Source organism: Canis lupus, chromosome 18 (assembly GCF_011100685.1).
Source record: "Canis lupus familiaris isolate Mischka breed German Shepherd chromosome 18, alternate assembly UU_Cfam_GSD_1.0, whole genome shotgun sequence".
NCBI lineage: Eukaryota > Metazoa > Chordata > Mammalia > Carnivora > Canidae > Canis > Canis lupus.
In genome coordinates this window covers 41614596-41628350 of record NC_049239.1, presented here as the reverse complement: position 1 = coordinate 41628350, position 13755 = coordinate 41614596, and the positions used below count along the sequence as shown (strand labels likewise).

At 37.1% G+C, this 13755-nt stretch overlaps 1 protein-coding gene across 1 annotated transcript; it reads right to left on the bottom strand.

The window, feature by feature from the left end:
* Positions 1 to 233: 233 nt before the first annotated feature.
* OR4C10C (olfactory receptor family 4 subfamily C member 10C) lies at positions 234 to 1163 on the bottom strand. The gene has a single exon (NM_001388637.1). It carries the CDS (start codon positions 1161 to 1163, stop codon positions 234 to 236), a length of 930 nt encoding a protein of 309 aa, NP_001375566.1.
* Positions 1164 to 13755: the final 12592 nt, after the last annotated feature.

Genomic DNA, 13755 nt, shown 5'->3' with positions numbered 1-13755 from the left:
GGTTGAAGCTAGTAAAACTAAACCCCAATTTGGTAGAGTTTTCTGAATATGCAAAGTCGTCCTGGGTTATGTTTTCTCTTTTCTTGCATCCATTGGTGCTACTCTCAATACAGAATTTATGATTCATAGTGGTTAATTTATTTCTCCCTCCCTTAGGCATTCCTTGTGGAAATCATCCAAAATGTCATTTTGGCCTTTGTTTCCATTGAATCAATGTTGAGCCCCAGGCACATTTATTTGTCACCTGAAATAGCTTTCTTACTACATAATTTCCTAATAGCATTCTTCATTTGGGCATTTCTCAAGGTATAGATTAAGGGGTTTAACATGGGAGTTATAATAGTGTAGAACACTGCAACTGCCTTATTAATGGATAACGTAGCTGCGGGTCTCATGTACACAAATATGCAGGGCACAAAGAATAGGACAACCACTGTGATGTGGGAGACACAGGTGGAGAGGGCTTTGCGCTTTGCCTCCAAGTTGTGATTCCAGAGGGAGCATAGAATGACCACATAGGAGACCATTAAGAGGAGGAAGATTAACAGACAGATGAATCCACTGTTGGCAGCAACGAAGAGCCCTAAAGTGTGGGTATCAGTGCAGGCAAGATTGATCAAAGGATTCAGATCACACATAAAATGATCTATGACATTTGGATCACAGAAGGGTAATTGGAAAATGAAGAGGATCTGTATAGTTGCATGAAGAAAGCCTCCAACCCACACCACTCCCATTAACAGGCCACACACTCGCCGATTCATGATGGTTGTGTAGTGCAGTGGCTTGCAGATAGCCACATAACGGTCATAGGCCATCACAGTAAGCAGGATGCCTTCAGCACCTCCAAAAAAATGTTCTCCAAATATTTGGGTCATGCATCCATTGTATAGGGTAGTCTTCTTTTCATGGAGCGAATCTATGATCAGTTTGGGAGTATTGACAGAGGAGTAGCAGGCATCAATAAAGGAGAGAGAGGCCAGGAAAAGGTACATGGGGGATCCCAACAATGGGCTGGCAGTGATGGTGATCACAATGAGCATATTACCTACCACAGTGATGGTGTAGATGACAAAAAACACAACAAATACAATTTTCTGCATCTTTGGATTCTCTGTAAGCCCCAGTAGAACAAACTCTGTCACATTGTTCCTAATCTCCATGCGCTTCACCTGATAGTTAATTATATTGCCTAAAGAGAAAATAATTTTTATTAATGCAACCCTGAATTTGCTAAACTTTCCATTCTAATATATAATACATTTATGGATTCTATTGAACTGTGAATTCTTTTGAGGTTGTGTATGTGTTGGAAATACAGATTATGGGTGCTTGAAAATTATTCAGATTGCCTCTCAGTTGAAGTCTTTGTTAAGATTATGGGCATATGGAGCTTTTGGAAACACAGGCAGAGACTACATGTGTACATATAGTCATCCCAGGTGACCAAGAGTCTAAATTGAAGTAGTAGATTATACACACCACGGTAGCCAAACCTGAGGTGTGGTAGTAGATGGATGTAGTCTCCAAACACAGAACCTCAGACTTTTCTCTTTAACATCTCGGAAATGGAGAACCATGGAAGGTAACTGAGAACATGAGTGGTAGGATAAAGAAGACTGTGAAGGGAGGAAGCTTGGATTTTATTCTCGTAAAGATCTTTGTGTGCTTTGCCTGAAATGATTTGAGGTTCATTTAGGGGGTGGAAGGAAGACACAGGAATCGCAGAGGCAGACAATTCATAGTAGTTGAATAAAAAGTAACAGGGCAATGGTGATGGGAATGTATTGGATGGATACAAGAGCTACTTACACATAATCATAATGCATGTTTCCTAAGTCCAATGACTTTAAAATAGCTAGAAATATACTTTTGAACAATTGATTGCTGTGTGCATGGTATGTAGCAAGTACTTTGTGTACATGGTCCTTTTTCATATGATGACCTGTGTGGTTGGTATTAATATCGTTCATTTTGCAGATGAGGAAACAATCTCAGAGATAAATGTTAATAATTATAACAATGATGGCAATATTAACCAAAGCTAACTGAACACTTAGTGTGCTTTAAGTGTTTTTGCAGATATTTGGTTAGGTAAGCCTCACTACAAACCTACAGGATGGCTCATTTTAATCCCTATTTTACACATTAGGGAATAGAAGCATAGAGAAGAAGTTAAGAATCTTGCCTAAGATGACTGAGCAGCTAATAAAGGCTGGAGCAAAGAAAGGTCAGGTTATACTTATGGTTATACTTGTTAATTGTTGGCCCTCCAAATTTTTAATCCATGCCCTTTATTGTTACTTTACAAGAAACAACAAGTTGAATTAGTCATCTCTTTTTGATATGACCATGATACTTGTAATTACTTTAATAGAACTTTATTTATTTATTTTATTTATTTATGATAGCCACAGAGAGAGAGAGAGAGAGAGAGAGAGAGAAAGAGAGAGAGGCAGAGACACAGGCAGAGGGAGAAGCATGCTCCATGCACCTGGAGCCCGACGTGGGATTTGATGCCGGGTCTCCAGGATCACGCCCTGGGCCAAAGGCAGGCGCCAAACCACTGCGCCACCCAGGGATCCCTACTTTAATAGAACTTTAGAGGCAAGCTTATGTGCAGCAGTTTCATCCACAGACACACAGCACACACAATGGCATATAGGAGCTCACAAATCTTAAAAATGTGGTACTCTTTCATTGAACAACCCTTTTTTCTTGATCTCTCCCCAAGTACTAAGTCTTTCTTACTGTATCTTCCTCTAAAAATTGGGCTGCTACACTCTTCTGCAAAATATAAAAACCAGTTATCCCCGTGGTTAATTGTATTGGTTTGAAAATCAGAAAGACCAGAGTACAATCCTTGTTCTTCCATTTGCAATTTATTTTATCTGGGGTGCATTACCTTAGTACCTTACATCCTTGTTTCCTCATCTATAAAGGAAGAATAATAATATCCACCTCACAGGTTATCCCAATTATTTGAAACATTGACCACACTGTTTGGGACACACAAAGGACTTTCATTTAATTTTATGACTGTGATTGCCCCTATGAGATAGGAAGAATTGACAGTTTGGGTAATAATACCACAGAAACATTTAACTATGCAATGAGTTTAGGAAGGATCACCACCAATTTTACACTCAAAGAAACAATAGAGACTTGTGTCATGCATAGAAGTTAATCCCAGGATCTGTTCTCCATGTTTGTGCTTGGACAAACAGCTGCTTATCTTTTTGATTTAATTTTCATATTTGTGAGTTTGTAATGTAATAAAAATGTCTTTTAATTATTATGATTTTTCTTCATTATTAGGAGGTGTCTTATGGTCAAAGCATGGTGCCTAATGTCAGAAAGCAGGGTCCTACCATTTTCTTAATGAGCCCCCAATTTTTTAAGTGTCATATTAGCTAATAATATTCATAAATCATCTTTTGAAGAATTGGGATAAGGATAAATTATTCTATTACTATGTTTGGAAGGTGTTGAAAAATAATGAGTAATATATGTGGGAAGTAACACTCTTTAATAAAGTATCAGCACTATTGAAAAACTTACCTTAGCTGTCTTGGATGATCTTAGTGATGTTTGCCGGGAATATTCAGCAACAGTCCCATCTTCAAACTGACCTCTACTTGTAATAAGTAATTTTCAATATGAAAAATATATCACACTTGGGAAGGGCCTATTCAGATAATTCGCTATCAATTCAACAGTTATTAAGAAACTGTATACATTAGATATGTGCAATTTTGGGGAGTATATCATTATTCCTCAATGAGTCTACTAAAATAAGAGTACTCTTATGAGTCCAAATCTTTCCATTGAGCCTAACACCTCAAAACTTTTTCACAGAAAATCTATTTGAAATGTGTTTTCTGGTTTTGAATTTAGAATGGATTCACTCGAAACACTACAGAGAAATAATCTATTTATGGCTTTGGTCCTGTGGAGCAAGAGGCAGACAGTGTGGAAAAATTACATTCAGGTGGTTCATTCTGCTCATGATGAATCTTGCTCTGGAGAGGTGAACAGAAACATTTTAACTTTTCTCTGTAAAGATATTTAAAGAGGTTTGCATCAATGTTCAGGGACCTTGTCTTGGAGCTCTTGTTTCCTCTCCCAGGAATTAATTATCTCCTTTGATGGAAAGGCTTTGTCTTAGAAACAGTATTCTAAGGAGACGTGTTGACAAACACTCATTCTTAGGTGGAGAATTGTATTTCCTACACTTGGAACCTAAGCCTGTGAGTCTCCTTCCTCTCTGTGTCCTGGGTTGTTCAGAAAACTAAATGCCAGGGCACTCGAATGGCTCAGGGATTGAGCATCTGCCTTTGGCTCAGGTCATGATCCTGGGACCCTTGGATGAAGAGTCTTGCATCAGGCTCCCTGCAGGGAGCCTACGTCTCCCTCTGCCTATGTCTCTGCCTCTCTCTATGTGTCTCTCATGAATAAATAAATAAAATTACAAAGAAAGCAAGCAAGCCAGATTCCATGTAAATAGAAGGATGCCATAATTCCAGTGGAACTGTGATGTAGTTCCCCTGTAGGCTGATGTCACAGAGGAGTTTCTCCTTAATAATCAATATTAAATCTTTTTAGGAACCCACTAATGATTCCTTAAGAGCTAGAGCAGTGAGGGCATAAAGCAAATGGACAGCCATTTTATAGTTCTTGGACCTCTTTTTTCTTTGGCTTATTGAAATATCATGAACAAATAAAGTTGTGTGAATTTAAAATGTATAACTTGATATGTTAACATAAGTATACATTGTGAAATAATCACCACAACCAAGCAATTTAACATTTTATCACTCAGGAAAAAGAACTTTTCCTCTATGGTCAGAAACATGACAGGAATGCCCACTCACCACTGTTGTTCAATATAATACTAGAAGTCCTAGCCCCAGCAATCAGAAAACAAAAAGAAACAAAAGGCATTCAAATTGATAAAGAAGGAGCCAAACTCTCTCTCTTCACAGAAGACATGATGCTTTTTGTGGAAAACCCAAAGACTCCACCCCAAAATTACTAAAACTCATACCACAATTCAGCAAAGTGGCTGGATATAAAAATCAATGCACTGAAATAAGTTGCATTTGTATACACTAACAATGAGACAGAAGAAAGAGAAATTAAGGAATCAATCCCATTTATAATTGCACCAAAATCATAAGATATGTAGGAATAAACCTAACCAAAGGAGTAAAGGATCTGTACTCTAAAAACTATAGAACACTTATGGAAGAAAATGAAGAAGACACAAAGGAATAGAAAAACCTTCCATGCTCATGGATTGGAAGAATAGTTAATGTTAAAATGTCTATGCTACCCAGAGCAATCTACGCATTCAATGCAATCCCTATCAGAATACCATTGACATTTTTCACAAAACTGGAAAAAGTAATCCTAAGATTTGTATGGAATCAAAAAAGACCCTGAGGTCCCTGAGCCAGAGGAATCTTGAAGAAGAAAACTAAAACTGGTGCATCTCAATGTCAGATTTCAAGCCATATTACAAAGCTGTGATCATCAAGATCGTATGTACTGGCACAAAAATAGGCACTTATGTCAGTGGAACAGAATAGAGAACCCAGAAATGGACTCTCAACTCTATGGTCATCTCATCTTTGACAAAGCAGGAAAGAGTATCCAATGGAGAAAAGACAGTCTTTTTAACAAGTGGTGTTTGGATAATTGGACAGTCACATGTAGAATGAAACCAGACAAAAATGAATTGAAATATGAATTGGATGAAAGATCTACATGTGAGACAAGAACCCATCAAAATTGTAGAGGAAAACAGAGGTGGCAACCTCTTTGATCTCAGCTGCAGGAACTTCTTGCTAGAAACATCTCCAAAAACAATGGAAACAAAACCAAAAATGAACTATTTGGACTTCATCAAGCTAAAAAGCTTCTGCACAACAAAGGAAACAGTCAACAAATCTAAAGGCAACTTATAGAATGGGAGAAGATATTTGCAAATGACATAACACATAAAGGAAAACCTTTCTTAGTATCCAAAACCTATAAAGACTTTATCAAACTAAACATCCAAAAGACAAACAATCCAGTCAAGAAATGGGCAGAAGACATGAACAGACATTTCCCCAAAGAAGACATACAAATGGCCAACAGACACATGAAAAATTCTCCACATCACTTGTCATCAGGAGATGACAAATCAAAACCACAATGAGATACCTACCATCTCACACCAGTCAGAATGGCTAAAATTAAGATAGGAAAAAACAAATGGTGAGGATGTGGATAAAGGGGAAACATCTTACACTGTTGGTGGGAATGCAGGCTGGTGCAGCCACTCTGGAAACAGTATAGAGGTTCCTCAAGAAGTTGAAAATAGAACTACCCTATGATCCAGCCATTGTACTACTAGGTATTTACTCCAAAGGTACAAATGTAAAGATCCAAAGGTGCACCTGCACCTTAATGTTTATAGCATCAATGTCCACAATAGCTGGAAAGAGCTGAGATGTCCATCGACAAATGAATGGACAAAGATGTGTTTTATATAGATGCAAAATGTGTTTACACATTACATATATAATGTAATATTACTCAGCCATCAGAAAGGATTAATACTTACCATTCATGTGGAATATAAGAAACAATGCAGAGAATCATAGGGGAAGGGAGGGAAAATGGAATAGAAAGAAATCAGAGAGGGAGACAAACCATGAGAGACTCTTAAGTATAGCAAACAACTGAGGGTTGCTGTAGGGGAGGTGGGTAGGAGGATGTGGTAATTGGGTGACTGGCATTAAGGAGGTCATGTGATATGATGAGTACCAGGTGTTATATAGAACTGATGAATTACTGAAGTCTATGTCTGAAACTAATGATGAACTAACTATATGTTGGCTGATTGAATTTAAATAAAAAATATAAAAAATAAAATAAAAGTCTATTCTTTAACCATTAAAATACTTTGCTATCTTTGTAAAAAAATACATTTGAGTTTATTTATGAACATTCTGTTATGTTTCTGGACATATCTATCTGTTTGTCTTTATGCCAATTAGGACACAATATTGATTCCAGGACCTTAAGAATAAACCTTGAAATTAGATGTCAAATAAGTTCCTCAAATGTGTTCTTTTTTTGAGAGTGATTTGCTATTATAGACACTTTAAAATTTATACATTTTTAAAATAAATTTAGAACAGATTTATTGATTTCTCCAATAATCCTGTTGGGGTTTTTATGGAAATCACATTGAAAATTTACAAATGATACGGTAAAAATATTGGGTTTTCTAGTCCATCACATGTACACATCTCCCTTTATGTATTAAATATTCTTTGCAATATTTTCTACTTTTCATATACCTGTTTTTTTAAGTTATAGATATAGAAGATCAGTTTTATAGAAAGGCATGAAACCAAATTTTTTCTTCTCTTAGATAACACTCTATTTGTTATGACTTTCAACATGCTCGACTACTAAATTTCAAAAACAAAAATTTACTTACAGTAATTATTTTATAGACTGAGAATTACCTAGCTTTCTGTATTTGTTTTTTTATAAATTTATTTTTTATTGGTGTTCAATTTACCAACATATTGAATAACACCCACTGCTCATCCCATCAAGTGCCCCCCTCAGTGCCTGTCACCCAGTCACCCTCATCCCCCGCCCACCTCCCCTTCCACCAACCTTGTTTGTTTCCCAGAAATAGGGGTCTCTCATGTTCTGTCTCCCTCCCTGATATTTCCCACTCATTTTTTCTCCTTTCCCCTTATTCCCTTTCATTATTCTTTAATTTCCCCAAATGAATGAGACCATATAATGCAATTGCACTGCTGGGGATTTACCCAAGATACAGATGCAATGAAATGCCGGGACACCTGCACCCCGATGTTTATAGCAGTAATGTCCACAATAGCCAAACTGTGGAAGGAGCCTCAGTGTCCATCGAAAGATGAATGGATAAAGAAGATGTGGTCTATGTATACAATGGAATATTATTCAGCCATTAGAAATGACAAATACCCACCATTTGCTTCGACGTGGATGGAACTGGAGGGTATTATGTTGAGTGAAATAAGTCAATGGCAGAAGGACAAACATTATATGGTTTCATACACCTGTTGAATAAATATTACCTATATGTCACCGTAATATTTTTATTATGTAAATGTAAAAAATGTAAACCTAATATTTTGTTTCTTAAATATTGGTTATAATTTCAATTTCTAATTGTTTAATGTTTTTCGCAGAAGTATAGTTGATGTTTTAATATTGACATAAACTATGGCTATGCCAAATTCACTGATTGGGTAAATCATTTATTTTAGCACACTTGACATTTTCTCTGTACACAATTATGCCGTCTGCAAAAAATTTTTACAATTTTACTTTTTCATTTCAAGTCTCTATGTGTTTTATTTCTTTTTTTCTTGTTTCAATGATGAGGACCTAGAGTACAATATATAATAGTAAGATTGTATATCCCTATCCATCTTCAAGATCAAGAGGAGTATACATCATTAATATGATGACATCTATAGATTTTATGAAGATGATTTTTATCAGTTTGAACAAATAATTTTCTATTGTTCACTTACTAACTTCTAAAAGAAACCTTAAATCTGGGTTGAAATTTATCCATTTTTAGGCATCTTTTGACATGATCATGTAGTTCTCCTTATTCTATAGTGACTTATTTTGAGTGATATTCGAATGTTAAACCAACCTTTATTCTTAGGACAATCTGGGTATGATTTTGGTGCATTATGATTTTTAGAAATTACTGATTAGATTTACTCAAATTTGTTAAAAGTCTTTTGCACATGTTCTTGTAATGTCATTTGTAATTTAGGCAATGCAGGGTCAAATAATGAGCTGCATAGTGTTTTCTCCTCTATGTTTTGAAAGAGTTTGTATAGGATTAGTTTTATTTCCTTACATAATTATTCAGTCAGTCATTTTTTTTAATTGAACATGTCACAAAAGAGGGTTAGTCAAAAAGACCAAAACTCATGTTATCATCACTCTCCTCAGATTCTTCTTTGTCTGTTTCCACTTTCTTCTCCTCATCTGGGGCAGTGATGGCAGATGGAGCAAGACCTCCTGCTGTTGTAGCAGGAACTGCTGGGCAAGTTCACCAGCCCCTGTGTTGTAGGTGAGGCTCCTGATGTTGCCATTGGCCAGGGCCTTTACAAACAAATCTGGCCAGAAAAGTCGAACATTTACACTGACTGCTTTAATGATGGCATTGATATTTTCCTCCTTAACATTCACCTTCTTGTGATGTAGGCTGAGTAGATGCAGGTGAGGTCTCAAACCAAGGTGATAGTGTGGGCGAGTTGCGGGTGGGCCTTGCTGGGGTTGGTTCTAGTTGCTGGGTGAAGTTAGGGCCTCACCCCAATGTAGACTTACCTTCTTCTGAGGACTGAAACTCTTGGCAGTAGCTAAGCAAAAGCAGCATTCCTTATTTTTAAAATATATGGAATTTGAAAAAAAATGTATAATTAAAACTGAAGCCATTGGGACTGGAGTTATTTTGAGAAGGATTTTTTTTTAAATATTTTTTTTTCAATTTTTATTTATTTATGATAGTCACAGAGAGAGAGAGAGAGAGGCAGAGACACAGGCTGAGGGAGAAGCAGGCTCCATGCACCGGGAGCCCGATGTGGGATTCGATCCCGGGTCCCCAGGATCGCGCCCTGGGCCAAAGGCAGGCGCCAAACCGCTGCGCCACCCAGGGATCCCCTATTTTGAGAAGGATTTTAACCACAAATTCTATTTCTTTAACTGATATAGGACTATTTTGGTTTTCTATTTCTTTTTCAGTCAGATCTTATAATACTTTTCAAAATAATTGGTTTTTAGTTGTCAAATGTATTGGCATTAGTTTGTCATAATATTTCCGTTTTTAGTTGTCAAATGTATTGGCATTAGTTTGTCATAATATTTCCTAGTATCCTGTTAATGTCTGCAGAATATATAATGCTCTATTATCTTTTATTCTTTCCTTTTTTTAGAGAGAGAGAGAGGAGAGAGAGTACACTTGCATATGAGTGGTGGTGGGAGAGGGCTGAGGAAGAGGGGAGAGCAAATCTGAAGCAGGCTCCATGCCCAGTGTGGATCCCAACCCCAGGCACAATCTCACAACCCTGAGATCATAACCTGAGCCAAAATCAAGAGTTGGATGCTTAACTGATGGAGCCACCAGACACCCCATGTTTTAGTCTTGATATGAGTGATTTGCCTCTTTTTTCTCTCTTATCCTTTCTTACTCTTCCTCTTTCCCTCTCCCTTCCTCTTTGTTATTCTAGCTAAAGTTTTGTCAATTTTATTTAAGCTTTTCAAAGAACAAGCTTTTCATTTCATCGATTTTTTCTATTGTTTTTCATTTTTTGTTTCATCAATTTTTGTTCTTATCCTTATGATTTCCTATCTTCTACTTTCTGATTAATTTCCTCTTATTTTTCTACCCGTGTAATCATGACAACTACCTAATTTCACAACATTTTTTATCACCCTATACCAGTTACATAGTCCATTTCTAGTTCTCCCCTTCCCTAGCCCCTTAGCCAGCCACTAACCTGTTTTCCATTTCTATAGATTTGTTGATTCTGGATATTTTATATACACAAATAACTTTTTGAGAACCACCAACTGTTTTTCCTCATCTCTAGACCATTTTATTTTATTTATTTTATTTTTTTATTTTTTTATTTTTTATTTTTTTCTTTTATTTATTTATTTTTTATTTATGATAGTCACACACACACAGAGAGAGAGAGAGAGAGAGAGAGGCAGAGACTAGGCAGAGGGAGAAGCAGGCTCCATGCACCAGGAGCCTGACGTGGGATTTGATCCCGGGTCTCCAGGATCACGCCCTGGGCCAAAGGCAGGCGCCAAACCGCTGCGCCACCCAGGGATCCCCTTATTTTATTTTTTAATAATAAATTTATTTTTTATTGGTGTTCAATTTGCCAACATACAGAATAGGAAGTATCAGAAAGGGAGACAGAACATGAAGACTCCTAACTCTGACAAATGAACTAGGGTTGGTGGAAGGGGAGGAGGCCGGGGGTTGTGGGGATGACTGGGTGGCGGATGAGCTCTAGACCATTTTATATCCCTATAGTAATGTATCGGATTTTTAATTATTCCTCCTTTCAAGAAGCTGGTTACAACTGGGGTTTTTCAGCTGCTTCATGCATTTTAACTCTTCTACTAAAGTAATTTTCAGGTAATTGATAGTGGCAATGAAACTCGTAGTCAACTTGAATATATGATTGGAAAAGTACAATTGATTGGTCTTAACTCTAACAGAATAAAACCACAAATGCCATTGGACCTTGGGTAATGTTTTTGTAGGTTCAACTTCAACATTACTTTGTCTCCAAGAATTCCATCTTCACACTAGTTTAAGGCATGTTCCTATTATGGCACTGTGTTCTTTTTTTTTTTTATAATGCTCACCGCTGTCTCTTCTTTTTTTTTAATAGTTGAATTCTTTCATATGAGGGCAGAGAAACTATCTGGGCTGTGGGGGTAAATATGTATTTAAAGTTTAGTTTTATGGGTTGCCTGTGTGGCTCGGTCAGTTAAGCATCTAACTCCTGATTTCAGCTCAGGTCATGATCTTGGGGTCCTGGGATTGAGCCCCATGTTGGGCTCCATGGTCAGTGGGGAGTCTGCTTCAGGGTTCTCTCTCTCCCACTTCTTCTGCCCCTCCTCCCCCTCATGCATGCTCTCTGGACATCTCTAAAAAAATAAATACATCTTTAAAAGAATGAATAAATAAATTTTAGTTCTGTCACTACTCAGCTTCTGATCTTGGGTAAATTACCTATATTCATAGTGCCAGTTTCCTCATTTGTAGAATAAAAATTAATAATAGTGCCCATCACAAGGTGTACATCACGTATTGTGTTTAATACAGGGCTTGGCATATAGCACTCACTAGTTACTGTTGTTATTATTGAACAACACTGTGCCTGGTATATTTTAGATGTTCCATGAACATTTATTGGGGAAAAAAAGAAACAAATAATCTAAGGTTCTAACTAGGAATAATTATCCTATTCCTGGAGGTCAATTCTAACCCTTGTCAAAAAAGTCCTTCTCTAGTCAGAGGGACTATAGGAGGAAGAGAGAAGCATTTGGCTACCACTTTGGCAAAGACTCCTAAAATTAACTACTCTTCCTTTGGGGGAATAGCATAGAGGTGAGTCACCATTTAAATAAAACTGATGCCTTTCTCGTGAGAATTGAAGGAGTTGAGAAGTAGGACTGTGAGGATTCCTTGGCAGAGTGAACCATAAAGGCAGCACCTCTTCTTGACTATGTCTGTGCCTGGACATGGGGAGCTAGTGAAATGATGGGAGAAAGCAGTGCACCCCAAGGACCAAAGTACGTATCTCAGCACTAAGCATAAATGCTCTGAAAAAAGGCTCAGAATTGGCTTCAAGGGATTCCTCATCTCAGAGAGTCTTAGTCAACTGCTGATGTTTTGGTAATTGAGTTTACTTTTCTGGCTCCATGTGCTTAGGGCTTGTATCAAGTGTCTCACAACAACATCTGCACAAAAAACTTAAAAACCTATAGATTGATGTGAATCCCACAGAAGTAGAAATGTGCTAATCTGCTGAAGCTCCTCCCCATTCCTCCCAACTCAAATTCCTTTTAAATACAAAGTGAATGTGTCTACTATCGGGAATAGTTTCTTATCTGAACAAATCATGCCACGGTGAGAAGTCCCAGACATACAAGATATAGGGAGGGTGTGTATGTAAGAAGAGCATAATTTTCTTCTTTTTGATTTCTGGAAACATTTTGATTCTTTTCTTTGAACAGTAAATTTACATAAATTAAATGACTATGACTTGGGTTTCATATACCTTGAATTGAAGATAACCCTAATGGAGTTAAGTATTACTGAAGCTGCAAAGGACCAACTGTTGACAAGACTGTAGTTTATAACCCTCAGCACCAAGGTAGGCAAAAGCAACTTTTTTTTTCTGACCAGTGTGTTTGTAAGGACAACCTATGACTTCTTGATTTGTCAGCATTTTTCTCTGATGTTGACCTGGAGGACTATAATCAGCAAGTAAATTTGATAAAAGTTCAGATTTCAGATGCAGCACATGTTGGAAATATTACAATACACTTACTAAAGTCTGAGATTACTTTAGTGTGTAGTGTTTTCATCCCCCTCCCTTGACTTTTTTTCTCTTTTCCTTTTTGGTTTTACCTTTTCTCCTTTTTCTTTCTCCCTTTCTCCCTTTGTTCTGTCTCTACATCTCCTTTGTTGCTCTCTCTCAAATGCTTCCCCCGCCTTTTAAAAATTTAAATTCAGTAAGCCAACTTATAGTACATTATTAGTTGCAGATGTAGTGTTCAATAATTCATCAGTTGCCTATAACACCTAGTACTTATCACATCACAGACCTTCCTTAATGTCCATCACACAGTTATCCCATCCACCCTCCTACCTCCCCTCCAGAAACCCTCAGTTTGTTTCCTATATTTGAGTCTCTCATGATTTGTCTCCCTTTCTGATGACTTCCCATTAGTTTTCCCTCCCTTCCCCTCATGCTCCTCTGACCTATTTCTTATACCCTAGTGTTCAAATACTTTCTAATACCTAATGTTGGTCATCACTGTGGATGCAAAATTGAATAGGGTTATAAAACTAGTAAGACACAACACTGTACAAAGCATTTATTTGAATAATGAACAAGGTTTATATTGTTTCCTGATTCCTGGAAA